The following is an 18289-nucleotide window of genomic DNA, read 5'->3' on the forward strand; positions in this document are numbered from 1 at the left end:
TTCACTGCAGCCTCCGCCTCCTGGATTTAAGCAATTCTGCCTCAGCCTCCTGAGTAGCTGGGACTACAGGCATGCTCCACTGTTCTCTACCCAGACCCTTTTGAGGAAATTTTAGTTCTTTCTGTTTAGGTTGCTTCTAAACTTTTTAAAACATTAACCATCCCTGGATGAACATATTTTTGTGCCCTTGTCCAATTATTTAGTAGAATAAATTCCTAAAAATGGGCTCCTGGGCTATAAGGTTTGATTTTTTTTTTTTTTCAAAGTAGATAAAGTATTGAGGTTTGATTTTTTTTTTTTAAGTAGAAAAAGTATTAAAGTTTTAATTTACTCCCCTATCCCTCTTTGCCCTAGATTTTAACTTTTAAAATGAAAGGACTTGATAAAATTGGCCTTTCCCTTCATTTCACATAATTTCTGCCATAAATTACCTGGAATACTGTGGTATATTTGCTGTATATGACACGACTAGATTAGATTCTGTCTGAGGGATTTACTTATTTTTTTTTATTTTTTGAGACAGAGTCTCACTGTCGCCCAGGTTGGAGGCGCCAGCCTCCACCTCCCAGGTTCCAGCGATTTTCCTGCCTCAGACTCCTAGGTAGCTAGGATTACAGGCACATGCCACCATGCCCAACTAATTTTTGTAGTTTTAGTAGAGACAGAGTTTCACCATGTTGGCCAGGCTGGTCTCGAACTCCTCACCTCAGGCGATCTGCCTGCCTTGGCTTCCCAAAGTGCTAGGATTACAGGCATGAGCCACTGTGCCCAGCCTGTCTAAGGGATTTATAATTTATGTTATATTGGGTGGCATTTTATAAATGCAATCATATTAATATGTGCAAATATGCTTAAACGTATCATTGTTCACAGTCTTATTGTGGGCAAACTGTGGCTCTAAATATGAGGTTAAATTGTGCTCTAGAATTGCACCACTTTGTTATTAGCTACCAGATGGCTACCAAAACTCAAAGGTGGAATTCCAGGTTAGAATGCATATGGTTTGCCTGCCTGGGAAAAAACTGGAGACAGAATAGCTGTTGGTCAAGAGCATAGACTCTAGAGCCAAGGTAGGTTCAGATCTCAGCTCTTCTACTTACTGGGGCAGTTACTTAACTTTTCTCCCTTCCTCATCAGTAAAGTGGGGACAATAGGGTGTTATGAAGCTAAATTAATATTTGTAAAATACCTAGAACAGTGCGTGACACATGTAGTGCCATATAAATGTTTGTTTTCTTTTCTTTTTGACACAGGGTCTCTCTCTGTTGTCCAGGCTGGTGTGCAGTGAAGTTATCACAGCTCACTGCAACCTCAGCCTCCCAGGGTCAGGTGATCCTCCCACTTCAGCCTTCGGAGTAGCTGGGACTACAGGCACGTGCTACCACACCCAGCTAATTTTGTTTGTTTTGTAGAGACTGAGGGTCTCACTGTATTGTCCAGGCTGGTCTCGAACTCCTGGTTTCAAGTGATCCTCCCGCCTTTGTCTCCCAGAATGCTAGAATTACAATCATGAACCACTGTGCTCAGCCAGTATGACCTTTTTTTTTTGAGATGGAGTCTTGCTCTGTCGCCCAGGCTGGAGTGCAGTGGACGGATCTCAGTTCACTGCACGCTCCGCCTCCCGGGTTCACGCCATTCTCCTGCCTCAGCCTCCCGAGTAGCTGGGACTACAGGCGCCCGCCACCTCGCCCGGCTAGTTTTTTTTTGTATTTTTTAGTAGAGACGGGGTTTCACCGTGTTAGCCAGGATGGTCTGGATCTCCTGACCTCGTGATCCGCCCGTCTCGGCCTCCCAAAATGCTGGGATTACAGGCTTGAGCCACTGCGCCCGGCCGACCTTTTTTTTTTTTTTTAAATTATTTTGTGCCTGTGAGGTTAAAAAGTATCAGTTAAGCTCAAGTCCTCATTGATCTCAACTTCTACCCCAAATCCTAGGTCCTTCCCTGAGACAAACTCTGGGATGAATTTGGTGTCTTTTCATTCCAGACCTTTCTCTGTACACTTATATATTTTATATATATGTGTGTGTGTATATATGTATATATGTGTATATGTATGTGTATATATATGTGTGTGTGTGTATATATATATTTTTTTGAGACAGAGTTTCACACTTGTTGCCCAGGCTGGAGTGCAATGGCATGATCTCGGCTCACTGCAGCCTTTACCTCCCGAGTTAAAGCGATTTTCCTGCCTCAGCCTCCCAAGTAGCTGGGGTTACAAGCGTGTGCCACCACACCAGGCTAATTTTTTTGTATTGTTAGTAGAGATGGGGTTTCACCATGTTGACCAGGCTGATCACTCCTGACCTCAGAACCGGCCTCCCAAGGTGCTGGGATTACAGGCCTCACGTGAGCCACCACGCCCAGCCTATATGTTTATATAGAAATATATATGGGTTTTTGCAGATTTTCCTTTCTTTCATCTCCTTTCCCTGTTCTCTATTTTCTTATAAAATCATGCATTTTCTTTAAAAATTGTGGCATATTGTTGTGCACCTTTCTTCTCCTCTGCTTCATTTAAGTGTAAATGTTTGAAAGATGTGAGCAGGACATTCCGGTGAATCACTCCTGCCATCCCTGTTCCTGCTGTCCTGGGACCACCCAGCTGAAATCTGCTCTATGATAGCTTTAGGGTTCATTGACTAAAGGAGGGGGATGTTTGGGGTCCTTTGGTTAAGCTCTGGGTGAAAGACTGCAGAAAGAGGCCCAGGGGCAAACTAAACAGGCAACTGCTGCCCACTTTACAGTTTTGCCTCTTATCACAAGAGAGGGCTGGGCCTTTGGAATTCTTCCCTTTTGAGGGAAAGAATTTCCCACCCAAAGCAACAACAAAAAGGTTTAGCATGGGGTAGAAAAGGAAGAGATAATAATCTTCGATTCAAACTCCCGAGGTGGAATTTCGAGGGTTTTAGGACTAGGAGAGGACACCAAATAGAAAGGAAGGTGTTGATCCCAGGTACTGCTGGGCCTGCTGGTGCACTTCTCAGTCCACTACGCTTAGGGTTCCAGCTCCATCCTTTAGGACGAGCCCTGCTGTGATAGCCCGGGTGACTTGCGCGATTCATATGTAAATGTGGGAAGCCTGAGGGAAATGCCGACCCTATTCAAAGGATTTTAGGGGGTTGTGGAGCATTCCAGAGGTCCGGGAAGATTCTACCCTGCCTGTTTCCCCTGAAGCCCACACCTCCACACACAGCCAACTCTGGGCACTGCAGGTAGGTCCTGGGGTGTGGGAGCCAGCACAGAAGGAAGTGGAACAGGCAGCCTCTTCGTCCCCACTCAAGGGCACCTGTGATCTGGCCGGGAGCTCAAAATTTTCCCCATTAGAGAAAGAGCCAGCTTTCTGAGGCAAGGGAGGGGTGCATGGCTCTACTCTTTAACTCTGAAGTGTGTGTGATGGAGTTGTGGAAAGTCGTGGGCTAATGACTCCCTTCCTTAGAACTTCAGGAAGTGAGCCTGGTGATAATGTACTAACCGGAAAGGGTTGGGGGTGTCTTGAGAAGGAATGGAATCAGGACTTGGGATGGGAGGTAAGCCACAACTACTGAAGGAACCCCACAACGAATTGTTTGATCACAGGAAGTAAATTTGTGCAACAGTCCCAGCTCCTTTAACACGTGCAGAGCCATCCTAGGAAGAAAGAGCTCATCTGCACATTTTATTGTTCTCATAGAAAAGTGGAATTTTAGAGTCTGCACGGGGCACTTGTCTGCTTGGTACATTTTGCCAAGTGCATTTACCATCTATCAGGTGCAGATGGCATATTCGGGCCCACTGTGGGAAAAGGACTGATGTTTGTTGGGTTATTACCTTGTTTAACTCCCTCAACTACTGTGCAAAGCAAGTAGTATTATCCTCGTTTTATAGATTGGGAAATTGAGGCCAAGCGATAAAAGTGGACATTTCCTGGGCTCCCCAGCTACATAGTGGGGAAGTGCAAGATTCAAAGCTTCTTTTTCCACCACAGCTGGCTGAGGGTAAAGTCCGCCTTCTCCCACTTTGTTGTCCGAGATACTAAAAATTTTATTTTTTTAGAGACGGGTGTCTCACCATATTGCCCAGGCTGGTCTCGAACTCTGGGCTCCAGCAATCCTACCATCTCAGACACCCAAAGCGCTAGGATTACAGGCATGTGCCACCACGCGTAGCCCAGATACTAAAATTTTAGAGCAGATATTTTTATTAGAATATATGTGGCAAGGCCGGGCGCGGTGGCTCAAGCCTGTAATCCCAGCACTTTGGGAGGCCGAGACGGGCGGATCACGAGGTCAGGAGATCGAGACCATCCTGGCTAACACGGTGAAACCCCGTCTCTACTAAAAAATACAAAAAAACTAGCCGGGCGAGGTGGCGGGCGCCTGTAGTCCAGCTACTCCGGAGGCTGAGGCAGGAGAATGGCGTAAACCCAGGAGGCAGAGCTTGCAGTGAGCTGAGATCCGGCCACTGCACTCCAGCCCGGGCGAGAGCGAGACTCCGTCTCAAAAAAAAAAAAAAAAAAAAAAAGAATATATGTGGCATAAAGGAAAAAGTTTTTATTTTTATTTTTATTTTTATTTTTATTTTTTGAGACGGAGTCTCGCTCTGTCGCCCAGGCTGGAGTGCAGTGGCACGATCTCGGCTCACTGCAAGGTCCTCCTCCCGGGTTCACGCCATTCTCCTGCCTCAGCCTCCCTAATAGCTGGGACTACAGGCGCCCACCACCATGCCTCGCTAAGTTTTTGTATATTTAGTAGAGATGGGGTTTCACCATGTTAACCAGGATGGTCTTGATCTCCTGACCTCGTGATCCGCCTGCCTTGGCCTCCCAAAGTGCTGGGATTACAGGTGTAAGCCACCGCGCCCGACCAGGAAAACGTTTTTATACTTAACAGTCATTTCAAGCCAGACTTTCAAATTTGACTTAATCTTTGAAAACTCTCTTTGAGTGTTAATAAATGTTTGTGGCACCTGAAGGTCACCTGTATCTTCAGAAATACCTTGGGTTGCCAGGAGCAGTGACAACATGCCTGTAGTCCCAGCTACTTGGGAGGCTGAAGTGGGAGGATCGCTTGAGAGCCCCAGGAGATCGAAACCAGCCTGGGCAACAGCCCCCTCCTTTAAAGAGAGAGGAAGAGAAAGAGGAGAAAAAGAAACACCGGCCGGGCGCCATGGCTCAAGCCTGTAATCCCAGCACTTTGGGAGGCCGAGACGGGCGGATCACGAGGTGAGGAGATCGAGACCATCCTGGCTAACACGGTGAAACCCCGTCTCTACTAAAAAATACAAAAAACTAGCCGGGCGTGGTGGCGGGCGCCTGTAGTCCCAGCTACTCGGGAGGCTGAGGCAGGAGAATGGCGTGAACCTGGGAGGCGGAGCTTGCAGTGAGCTGAGATCTGGCCACTGCACTCCAGGCTGGGTGACAGAGCGAGACTCCGCCTCGGAAAAAAAAAAAAAAAAAAACACTAGGGTTTTATTAGAATTGCGGATACCCCAGTCCCACCCAGATTTGCTGAATCTGAGTCCCAGGGGTGGTGTCCAGGAAACTGCAGTTTAGTGAAAACATCCCACAGAGGTTTTTAGTTTGGGGTTTTAAAAATGTTTGGGGTTTTAAAGGCTGCTCAAGAGTTTATAAACCCCATTTTCATGGGGGGAGGGGAAGGCATGCTGGTAGTTTAAAAGAATTGTTATTGTTTTTATCCATTTTAAGGAAATAAAAATCTAATCCATAGGCTGGCTGGCTTCTGATTGATGAATAGTGCTTGCTGGTACTTTGTGCTTTCAACTACTATAATTAGTAGAATTTTGATTCTCAGGAGAGTACACAATGGTTTCCAGGGAGTTTTTAAGATTTGCAGCAAATAAGTCCCTGACCTTTTCTCATTGAGATTCCAGGCCGGGGAAACCAAATGGTGCAGGATTAAGTACACAGGATTTGGATTTAAATATATTTAGGTTCTAAATCCACAACCGCCATTTACTCACTATATAACCTCAGACAAGTTTGTCAGCCTCTCCAAACCTGGATTTTCTTACCTATTAAATGGGAGTAATAATACCTGCTTAAAAATTCTGATGTGGGTATAAAATGAGTTCAGGGATATAATCTGTAAAGTACCTGGCATGTGATAGGAATTCAGTAAATGTTCTCCTTCTCCAGATCTTTTTAGTCTTGTATTTAAAATGAGTTTCTATTCTCAACTTGGCACTAATGAGACCAAATTTGGGATTGAGAGTCTGTTGCTTTGAGATGACAAAGAAAATTTAAAACAAGGCTATTAAAAATAAATTTTACATGTAACAATGAATTTAGGATCATAATTGAACACTGATGAAATGAGGGTTATGCTTCAAGTTTTGCCATTCGTGCTACCAAAAAGTTCAATAAAGAGCTTTTTCTGTGTTTTTAAAATTTTATTTTGAATAATATCAAATATACGGAAAATTGCAATAGTACAATGAAACTCCTGTATACATTTTATACAAATTCACCAATATTTAACATTTTGCTGTTTTTATCTCATTCTCTCAATCCTCACTCTCCACATGCAGTTTTTTTTTTTTAATGAACTAAGAGTACATTGCATATATCGTGCCCCTTAATAAGTTTCAGTGTGTATTTTGTATGAACATGGATTTTTTTTGAGACAGAGTCTTGCTCTGTCTCCCAGGCTGGAGTGCAATGGCGCAATCTTGGCTCACTGCAACCTCTGCCTCACCCTCCTGAGTAGCTGGAAATACAGGCAAAACACAAATTTTTGTATTTTTAGTAGAGATGGGGTTTCACCATGTTGGTCAGGCTGGTCTTGAACTTCTGACCTCAGGTGATCCATCCGCCTCAGCCTCCCAAAGTGCTGGGATTACAAGCATGAGCCATAGCACCTGGCCGGACTTTTTTTTTTTTTTTTAACCTGGACTGGAGTGCAGTGGCACAATCTCAGCTTACTGCAACCTCTGCCACCCAGGCTCAAGCCATCCTCCCACCTCAGTCTCCTGAGTAGCTGGGACTGTAGGTATGTGCCAGTCCATGCCCTGCTAATATTTGTATTTTTTGTGGAGATGAGGTTTCACCGTGTTGCCAGGCTGGTCTTGAACTCCAAGCTCAAGTGATCCACCAGCCTCGGCCTCCCAAAGTGCTGGGATTATAGGCATGAGCCACCATACTTGGCCTAAAATGGTGATTTTCTGACTCCATTATTTCTTCTTATTTATCAGCTGACATTCTACCATAAGAAAGGGCTTTCTCTTCTCCCCCCTTTATTTATTATCTGTTATCAATATGAACTTACAGATTATTTTATTCAGTGAAATAATCCATTGTTGTGCTTTTTCATTTATACTCAAATTGTGCCAGATTGGCCAGTGGGAGCCCCTTCAAGCTGGCTTCTGTGCCCTTTGACCTGTCCCCACAATGTTGTTGAGTACTTCTTCACTTTCTTCCACATTGCAGGTTCAGCTATACCTTCTCTGCCCCAGCCCTGGAATTAGCCATTTCTCCAAAGAACCCTGCCTCCTTTTAGTGGAAAATGGCATCTAGAAACCAGAATTTGGGTTGTATTCTAAAACACTGCAATTACTCAAGTTTTTGTTTGTTTTTTTTGAGACAGGGTCTCTCTCTGTCACCCAGTCTGGAGTGCAATGGCACTATCTCGTGTCACTGCAACCTCTGCCTCCTGGGTTCAAGTGATTCTCATGCCTCAGCCTCCTGAGTAGCTAGGATCACAGGTGTGTGCCACTATGCTTAGCATTTTTGTATTTTTAGTAGAGACCGGAGCTTGCCGTGTTGGCCAAGCTGATCTCGAACTCTTGACCTCAAGTGATCCGCCAGCCTTGGCCTCCCACAGTGCTGGGATCATGGGCATGAGCCACTGCACCTGTCCCAGAATTCCTGACTTTTGAGAGAAGGCAGTGTGGAAAATTTTTTGGAGAATAAAATCTGCTGTGAAGCCGACTTTCCATAAGTAGTTTGAACACTTGTGTTTTTGCTTCTTAAATCTGGGTTAAAATATTCCTGTAATTATACTCAGACTTACTAGTATATTTACATACCAAATTTGTAGTTGTTTAATTGGATCGTGAGGAATTTGATAGAGACTAAGTAGAGACCGATTGTTTCACTGTTGTTCTTTTCCGTTGCTTATTACCGTGTTTAATGCTCATTTCAGATGAACAGATGCTGTTCCATGTTTATAAATAACCCTCATCCTATGTATCTAAGTAATAGATACTTGTAAAAGCTAATGACAGGATACATATTTGTTTTTATTTTTAGAATAATGCAGTTTAGATTTTAGAGATTCTTATACGTGAAAATACCATTGATAAGCTCCATGTTTATAGTAAGTTTGTATCTACTAGGACATTTGAGGTAACAAAACCTGCTTGTGAGTTTTGGTTAAGGTTTTCATAGGGAAAATCTAAACCTTTTTTTTTTTTTTTTTAACCTGTTTCATTATATGCTAATGTAACCTACTGTTACAGTGACTGGAAAATGATAGGTCCTATAATTATCCAGTTCTCAGATGGATAATTTAATTTGTTATTTTTTATTTTACCCTTAGTTGGCATTGTTTTGTGCTCCCCATAATATTCTGTTTAATGTGCTACATCTGTATTTTGAACTTCCAACTTGTTATTTCTGGTGCTTTGATCATGGACCATGTTTTATATCTGATTAAGTGAAAGCAAGTCTTTATAATGTCAGACCCCTCTAAACCTCTTTTGCAAGGAGCTTGTAGACATGCTTTGTTCACTCAGTGGGCTGGCTACTTCTTTTTAGGACACATGCTCAAAATGGTATTGCACAGGTTGGAGTTCTCTCTGCAGTGATGGCTTTCTAAGCACTTCAGCTGTCCCTATTTACAACTGACATGTGCGATCTGATTTCCTGAGGGTTGACAATAGTGAGACCTTTGGTTCTCAAGGAATATGTTCTCTTTGCCTCAAACTGCGGAAGGGTCCTGCTTTTACACCCAGAGCTGCTAACCAGTTCTCTTTTCCCTTCTAGAAATGACGCTTCTCTCCTCCCAGTCTTCACTGGTGGCCCCTTCTGGGTCTGTGTCTACCGAAAATCCAGAGCAGAGGATGCTGGAGAAGAGAGCCAAGGTCATAGAAGAACTTCTTCAGACAGAAAGAGACTACATTCGGGATCTGGAAATGTGCATTGAGAGGATCATGGTACCCCTGCAACAGGCACAGGTGGGAACTGGGAGACAGAGTTAGCTTGACCTTGAGTATGGTCCTACATGCCAGAAGCGTTAGGATATAGGAGGTTTCACCACAGATTTATTTGATTTGAAGTAGAAACTGTGACTGTGAATGCTACTGTTCTTAATCAGGGGCCTCAACATACGTGTGTCATCAACTTAAGCCTTCAGCATCTTTCACTTGTCAAGTCTACTGTTAACCTACCAGCCACTGCAGTCACTCCCAGGACTCCTCCTGTTTCTGTGGCTCCTGAAAACAGTTCCAGGGAGTCTGAATGGTGGCCCTGCTGGAAGGCTGAGTGATGATATAACAAAGCCTAGGGGTGAGCGGTTACGTGACTCTAGTACCTGTTTATGTAGAGTTTATCCAGGAAACCCTTACTAACATGTGAGTAGGCTAGGGACTTTTCTGGATGCTGGAGGTAGTAAGAAAAGGGTAACAGTGTCCCGGGGTTGATAGTCCTTATTGCTTGTAACTTGACCAGCTGGGCTGGGCTTGGGTTTACACCCTTGGAGCATTCACTTCCAAGTCCTTCTGTAGCAGCTAGGCAGTGCCACGGGATGTTGGGCGTGGGTGGGAATTTATATCCCAGTGCATTTGTAGACCAAATTGGTTCCATTATCATACTAAAGTGCTCATGGGGGTGGCAGAGAATAGTTGGATCAAGGACAAAGGATGACACTAAAGATAATGATGGATATTTCTAGTCTGGAAATTTCATGAACGTGAGTGAAGAAAGTGACCTTCAGCAATTTTTCTACAATTCTTGAAAAGCTGTTCCTAAGATGATTGAAATACCATTAATCTCATTTCCGTGCATCTTTATGTTTTGTTTCCTTTTCTCAGGTACCAAACATTGATTTTGAGGGACTTTTTGGAAATATGCAGATGGTGATTAAGGTCTCGAAGCAATTATTGGCTGCTCTGGAAATCAGCGATGCTGTAGGTACGAGCTCCTGTGTTGTTTCAGAAGCAGCTTTTTAAAAAAACATGCACAGGAGGAAGGGGCCTTCTTGATACTGAGTAACTATGCCGCTGGGAACATACAGGTTTAGGTACTTAGTTCAGAGGTTACTTGTCCTCTGCTTGCTTTCTGTCTCATCCTAGTTTGGGGTAATACATGATGTTAGCAATAGAAGAAGTTTTGGATGTCATACAGTACGACGTTTATTCCACACTCATGGTTGCAGCCCATTACTGGGTCATGAGATCAATTTATTTTTCAAGAAAATAAAATAGAAAATATCAGAATGCGGCCAGGCACAGTGGCTCACACCTGTAATCCCAGCACTTTGGAGGCCGTGGCAAGAGGATCACCTGAGGTCAGGAGTTTGAGATCAGCCTGGCTAACATGGTGAAACCCTGTCTCTACTAAAAATACAGCTGGGCGTGGTCATGGGCTTCTGTAATCCCAGCTACTTGGGAGACCAAGGTGGGAGGATTGCTTGAGTCCAGGAGGTTGAGGCTGCAAAGAGCTGAAATCATGTCGTGAGCCACTACACTACCGCCTGGGGGACGGAGCAAGACTCCGTCTCAAGAAAAAAAAAAAAGAAAATATCAGAATGCACTGTAAGTAAGTTTAACTACCAATTTTTGAAACTTATCTCTGTTTTTGACACAGGATTTTTACTCTGTCGCCCAGGCTGGAGTGCAGTAGTGTGAATTCTGCTCACTGCAGCCTCAACCTCCCAGCCTCAAGCCATCCTCCCCACCTTGGTCTCCCACGTAGCTGGGAATACAGGCATGTGCCATCACGCCCAGCTAATTTTTGTAATTTTTTTTTTTTGTAGAGACAGGGTTTTGCCATGTTGCCCAGGCTGGTCTCAAACTCCTGGGCTCAAGTGATCCCCCCATCTCGGCCTCCCACAGTGCTGGGATTACAAGTGTGAGCCACCACAGCTGGTTGAAACTTTTATTTTCATTTCACATATATGTGTGCTGAGTCATAATTTAAAATATATTTGTGTGGGACATTGTCAAAATGTTTCTAAAACATTAATCTAGTTCTTATAAACAGGGGAACTTATTGGTTATCCATTGCTGTATAACAATTGCACCGAAACTTAGCAGCTGAAAACATTAAACATGTATTACCTCGCTGCTTCTGTAGGTCAGGAATCTGGAGGGGTCTCTGCTGGGTGGTTCTGGCCCGGGATCTCATGAGGTTGGAGTCAGTTGTTGGCCTGGGCTGCCGTCATCTGGGGCTCAGGGATCTGCTTCCAAGAAAGCTCACTCAGCTCTTCAGGCCTCAGTTTCTTGCCACATGAGCCTCTGCCTGGGCTTTCCTCACAACGTGGCATGAGTCATGAGTCACCTAGAGTGACCTGTGAGAGCGAGCGAGAGACAGAATGAGAGCACGCAAGAGCAAGCATGCCTGAGACAGGAGCACAGAGTCTTCTATAACCTGATCTTGGAAATGACACAGCATCACTTCTGTCATGTTCTGTGGGTCATACAGACCAGCCCTGGCACAGTGTGGGAGGGGACATCCTATTATTTTGCTGCTTTATTGGAATCCTAATTACAAGAGGCTACCCCCGTTCCAGCCATGACACTATACACAACAACATCCAGCAGAAAGAGTGACCCCTGTGTCATTTTAAGACTTTGCAAACCTTTTCCAGAGCTCCCCGATCAGTTATCTTATTTCTCGTTGGCCAGAAGTGGGTGACATGCATGCAGCTAAGCTGATGGCTAGAAAGGGGAACGGGTCATGACGCTGGATTACACTAGATGGAATTTACCTGACTCATCTGGGAGAAAAACGGACACGGGAACAAAATCAGGGTTCTGTCCCCTGAAGGGAGGAGGAAAAGCTCTGGGATGTTTTAGCATGGTTAATGTTTCCTGAATGTTTCTCTCATCGCATACCCTCTCAAGATAGGTCCAGCTGGATCTCAATTGTTCTCTACAATAGACAGCCCTCTGAGGTTTAGGCACTATTGTTTCTTCTTTTCTTAGACAGGGTCTCACCTTGTTATCCAGACTGGACTGCAGTGGCACGATGATAGCTCACCTGTAGCCTCGATTACCCAGGTCAAGCAATCTTCTCACCTCAGCTCCCTGAGCAGCTGGAACTATAGGCATGCACCATCAGGCCCAGCTAATTTTTAAATTTTTTTAGAGATGGAGTCTCACTATGTTGCATAGGCTAGTCTTGGTTGCCTGGCCTCAAGTGATCTTTCCTCCTCAGACTCCCAAAATGCTGTGATTATAGGCACGAGCCACCACACACCTTTTTGAGACAAGGTCTTGCTCTGCTGGCTAGGCTAGAATGCAGTGGCGTGATCATGGCTCACCGCAGCCTCGACCTCCCAGGCTCAAGTGATTCTCCCACCTCAGCCTCCCAACTAGCTTTTTCATTTTTAGTGGAGATGAGGTCTTGCTCTGTTGCCCAGGCTGATCTTGAACTCCTGAGCTCAAACGGTCCTCCCACACTGCTAGGTTACAGGTGTGACCTACTCTGCAGCTGGTTTAGATATTCTTTATCCTATTTTACAGTGAAGAGACTGACACTTAGAGGGAAGGTAATTTGCCCAGGTCACATGGCTAGTAATTGAAGGGACTGGCATTCAAACTCAAGCCTGTCGATGCAAATGCCATTAGCCTCTACACAAAATACAACTGTGTCTTTTGCATTTTCTGGAACAGTTAGAAAAACTGGATCCTGAGGTTCTTGCCCTTAGTCTAACCAGAGAGGTCCGGGAAGTTGAGGAAGGAGACACACACATTGAGTTGGGCAGAAGGAAGTCAGAGTGACCCAGTTTTAGTGTGATGGTGAAGCATAAACGCCAATGTATACGATTTTTTAAGGCACTTGAAGTAAGTATCTCTGGGTCATTTATTTGTATTAAGAAAGAAATGAGGTAAAGCTAGCTGCTATCTAAAAGGGCTTAATTATAAATTAAGTGGTTACTCATTTTTCTTCCAGTTTATTACCTGTTGTCGTGCCTGGGGCTCTCAGGTGGTTGGAGTTAAACCAGCTTCTGCAAGGCACCTTCTCCCCTTAGGTCTGATTCAAATCGGAAATGAGAGTCTTAGCATCTGTGTCTCTTATAGTGTACTATACCTTACATTATGACAGTAAACTGGGAAATGAAAGCAAATGTCCACAACCGCACCTCCATAAGATAGCACCTGCATTTATTTTTTCTTCTTCCCTTCGCTTCTTGTCCAAAGTCAAACAAGGAGTTGGGTAGCAGGCTTCAGTGTGTTGAAGACACAGAGAGGTGGTGGAGAGGGCTCGACACTGAAAGGCTGAGACCCAGGCGCGAGGACTAATTTTTAGAGGAGGAATGGTGGGTGGTGGGGCCTGAGGGAGCCAAGACTGACAGCACCATGCCGGTGGCTCTAGCAGAAGGCCAGGTGGTGCGTTCAGTGGGGGATTCACAAAGGACAAAGTCTGAAACACCCGATGAGGGAAGGCTCTGAGAAGTCCGTGAAGGGCAAGACGGGCAAAGGGCAGGTGACTGAGAGAGAGAATGATCAAGCAGCACCGGGAGACTCTGGGTATGTGGTCATAGGTGGAAAAGACTGGCTTTACGTGATTTTAAACACATCCCATAGAGAGCTATGTTGTTCATAATGACCCAGGATGTGTGTTTCTGTGTATGTCTGTGCTTAGTTTTACCATGTCCAATGTTTTCCTTTTCTTTTTTTTTCGAGACAGTCTCACACTGTTGCCCAGGCTGGGCTGTAGCAGTGTGTTCACAGCTTACTGCAGCCTCGACCTCCTGGGCTCAAGCGATCCTCCCACCTCATCCTGCCTAGTAGCTGGGACTACAGGTGTGTGCCACCACACCCAGCTAATTTTTATGTCTGATGTTTTCTGATATTTTCTTTTCTATTTGATCAGCTGGGCATGTTGGCTCACACCAGTAATCCCAACACTTTGGGAGGCTGAGGCAAGGCGGTCAGATCATGTGAGCCCAGGAGTTCTGGACCAGCCTGGACAACATGGGAAAACCCCGTCTCTACAAGAAAAAAAAAAAAAGTCCATTCTATCTCATCAAAACAGTGCTGACTGTGACCTGTTAAGTATATTTCGTGACCCACAGTTTGAAAGAGATTAAGATGTAGCTTTGCTAGTTTGTAATTGATGTAGAATAGTCACTATCAGGGAAGTTGAACAGCAAATTGAGTGTAAATCATCAGTCTGGATATGGTGAAGATTCTGAGAATGCAGCTAGGGAAAGGGCTGCGAAAAGAAGAAGGCAGACTAATGTAGAGTGGTGAAACCAGATGAAGACATGGGTGGCTTAGGGATTCCAAAGTTGCTGTGAAGGCTGGGCACAGTAACACTTTGGGAGGCCAAGGTGGGCGGATTGCTGAGCTCAGGAGTTCGAGACCAGCCTGACCAACAAGGCAAAACACCATCCCTACAAAAAAATAAAAAATTAGCCGGGTATGGTGGGGCATACCTGTAGTTCCAGCTATTTGGGGGGCTGAGGGCAGAGAATTGCTTGAGCCCAGGAGGTCGAGGCTGCAGTGAGCGGTGTTCAGCCTGGGTGACAGAGCAAAACCCCATCTCTTAAGAGAAAAAGAAAAAAAAAAAAGTGGCCCTGAAGATGAAAAGGGAGCCAGCCCCGCCCCCACTGCTGTGACTGGTAGGTTGCAGGAGTAGACAGAAGGGAAGCTTCTGGCCAGGTGCAGTGGCTTGTGCCTATAATTTCAGTAGTTTGGGAAGCCAAGGCGGGAGGATTGCTTGAGGCCAGGAGTTCAAGCCCAGCCTGGGCAACATAGTGAGACCTCGTTCCTACAAAACAGCAATAAAATTACCTAGGTGTAGTAGCACACACCTGTGGTCCCAGGTACTTGAGAAGCTGAGGCAGGAGGAATCCTTGAGCCCAGGTGTTGGAGGCTGCAGTGGGCAATGGTCGCGACACTGCACTCTAGGATACAGAATGAGACCTTGTCTCAAAACAATTTTTTTTTTTTTTTAAGACAGAATCTCTCTCTGTTGCCAGGCTGGAGTGCAGTGGCACGACCTCTGCTCATTACAACCTGTACCTCCTGGGTTCAAACGATTCTCCTGCCTCAGTCTCCCAAGTAGCTGGGAATAAACCACATAGTAGTAGCTGTGACTTTGTCACCAACAGAAGTCACATGTTCCTATCACATTAGGTTGTTGCAAATATCTTGAAATTTCAGTAACCCTCAACCAGAGGCAGCCAATGTTACCAATGTGTGTCACTCCTCAGGCTGTGACAGTCTGGGGATTGTTAGACTCAGTGCTACATTTGGTTATTTAATGCCTTATAAAGAAGTATATGGCTGAGGCTCACGCCTGTAATCCCAGCACTTTGGGAGGCCCAGGCAGGTGGATTGCTTGAGCCCAGGAGTTTGAGACCAGCCTGGCCAACATGGCAAAACCCTGTCTCTACTAAAATTACAAAAATTAACCAGATATGGCAGCGTACATCTGTAGTCCCAGCTGCTCAGGAGGCAGACGCGGGAGGATCACTTGAGCCTGGGAGGTAGAGGTTGCAGTGAGCCAAGATTGTACCACTACACTATAGCCTGGGCAACAGAGTGAGACCCTGCCTAAAATAAATAAATAAATAAATAAAGAAGTATATAGGTTATATCATAAGTTGGGAATTTATCATTATAGGTATTTTAATGTAATAAACTTTGTCCATAGTCTTATTTATGCACAAAAATGTTAGAAACTGCTGCTGTAGAAGAACCCCGTCTCTACTAAAAATACAAAAATTAGCTGGGCATGGTGGTGTGTGCCTGTAATCCCAGCTACTCGGGAGGTTGAGGCAGGAGACTCACTTGAACCGGGGAGGCAGATGTTGCAGTGAGCCGAGACATACCATTGCAGTCCAGCCTGGGCGACAAGAGCAAGACTCCATCTCAGGAAAAAAAAAATAAAAAAAGAAAGTAAAGGGGTCCTTACGGGGTTCTCATTACACATTACATCCCTGCATGGAGAACGCTCTCAGATGCCTGTCTTGGCCCGACTGCAAAGGGACTGGAGGCTCTGTTTCAGAGGCGTGTGTGTGTGTGTGTGCTAAAACAAATACATGAGCCTGGGCAACATGGCGAAATCCCCTCTCTACCAAAACTACGAAAAATTGGCTGGGCATGGTGGCATGCACACGTGGTCCCAGCTACTAGGGACCCGAGTCTGGGAGGTCGAGTCTGTAGTGAGTGGAGATTGTGCCACTGCACTCCAGCCTGAGTAATAGAGTGAGACTCTGTCTCAAAAACATAAAATAAAATGAATACATACATACATGGATGACATGGCTTTCTAAATTTTGCTTTAAATGATTACAACTTTAAGCTGTTAGATGGAAATTTCTTACTATTTGATGGAGTCTTACTATCATTTCTTGTAATAGGTAGGATGTAGATGGTACTGAAGTTTGGCTGTGTACCTTACATTTAGTATACTGAGAAGAAAGTTACTAAAAACACTGTATGTTTGTGTATATTCCAAAGGACCTGTGTTTCTTGGTCACCGGAATGAGCTTGAGGGAACATACAAGATTTACTGCCAGAATCATGATGAGGCCATTGCGCTGCTTGAAATCTACGAGAAGGATGAGAAGATCCAGAAGCATCTTCAGGACTCCTTATCAGATCTGAAGTAGGAGTTTTGACCACTTAACTTCCATCACACACAGTTCGTTAGTTCTCTAAGTTATACCTGTGTATGTGCCTGGACTTGATTATGACATCTATCTTATTTTAAACATAAGATATCTATGATATATATCATTTAAATGGTTTCCTGATTATATTTTTGTCCATGTGAATAAGTTTTATCTGTATGGAGTATTAGGTTAACATTATGAGGTTAAAAAGCAGCCAGGACAGGATGGTTTGGTCCAGATAAACAGGAGCATAGGTGAGAAGACTAAATACAGGGGTTTTTTTTTTTTTTTGAGACAGAGTCTCACTCTGTCACCCAGGCAAGAGTGCAGTGGCGTAATCTCAGCTCATCACCCAGGTCAGCATGCAGTGGCACAATCTTGGCTCACTGCAACGTCTGCCTTCTGGGTTCAAGCAATTCTCCTGCCTCAGGCTTCTAAGTAGCTGGAATTATAGGCGCATGCCACCATACCTGGCTAATTTTTGTATTTTTAGTGGAAATGGGGTTTCACCATGTTAACCAGCCTGGTCTCGAACTCCTGACCTCAAGTGATCCGCTCGCCTTGGCCTCCCAAAGTGCTGGGATTATAGGTGTGAGCCACCATGCCCAGCCAAGGTATTCTTGACATTAGGTGAGATTGTCCTGGTCTTAGGGAAGCAAGGTATAAAGGTATAATGTATGGGTAAGTAGATCAAAGGGAAGTTAGGGGCTAAAAATTTTTTTTTTTTTTTTTTTGAGAGACGAAGTCTCACTCTGTTGCCCAGGCTGGAATACAGTGGTGCTGTCTCGGCTCACTGCAACCTCCACCTTCTGGGTTCAAGCGATCCTTCTGCCTCAGCCCCCCAGTAGCTGGGATTACAGGCACGTGCCACCATGCCCGGCTAATGTTTGTATTTTTAGTAGAGATGGGGTTTCACCATCTTGACCAGGCAGGTCTTGAATTCCTGACCACAGGCGTGAGCCATCACACCTGGCCAGGGCTAACATTTTTTGGTAGACTAAATATGTTACCATAGACATTCATAATTTTTTGTCATACATGATTTATGTTCCGAGAAGAATGTGAAACTCAGGATTCTCTCTCTAATAAGCTGTCTCTTTTCTTTTCATGCCCACTCTCTCTAATAAGCTGTCTCTTTTCTTTTCATGCCCACTGCCTTGTAGGAGCCTATACAACGAATGGTAAGTTCCATTGCTGCTTGATGTATGCACTCATTTCTTTTGTCGATTTTTCCTATCTCTTAAACAACTGTATTTTCTTCCTTTGTAGATAAACCTAGAAGTAGACTCACCTTGCTGGGTTTTTTCTCGTAGCATTTATCCCCAAGTGAACACTTCACTTATTTGTTTTTGCCTATCTTCTACCAGGGCAGAGACTTTTGGGGTCACTATTAAATCCCCAGCACCTAGAATAGTACCTGGTTTTTATTAGATGAATACATGTTGAATGACTGAAATTGGAAAGTAGGGTAAAAGAACAGAGAGCAATATTTAGGAAC

General features: G+C 44.6%; 1 protein-coding gene across 2 annotated transcripts in view; it reads left to right on the plus strand.

Annotated features, from left to right (window-relative positions):
* Window positions 1-18289, plus strand: part of DNMBP (dynamin binding protein) — a 123351-nt gene that overhangs the window by 83438 nt on the left and 21624 nt on the right. For both annotated transcript variants that reach the window (XM_033186068.1, XM_033186078.1), the window contains 4 exons: window positions 8985-9175; window positions 10031-10130; window positions 16637-16784; window positions 17955-17972. In XM_033186068.1, the coding sequence (XP_033041959.1) occupies window positions 8985-9175; window positions 10031-10130; window positions 16637-16784; window positions 17955-17972 (457 nt within the window). The remainder of the gene's footprint in view (window positions 1-8984; window positions 9176-10030; window positions 10131-16636; window positions 16785-17954; window positions 17973-18289) is intronic.

The sequence above is a fragment of the Trachypithecus francoisi genome, unplaced genomic scaffold, assembly GCF_009764315.1.
Source record: "Trachypithecus francoisi isolate TF-2019V2 unplaced genomic scaffold, Tfra_2.0 Contig01579, whole genome shotgun sequence".
NCBI lineage: Eukaryota > Metazoa > Chordata > Mammalia > Primates > Cercopithecidae > Trachypithecus > Trachypithecus francoisi.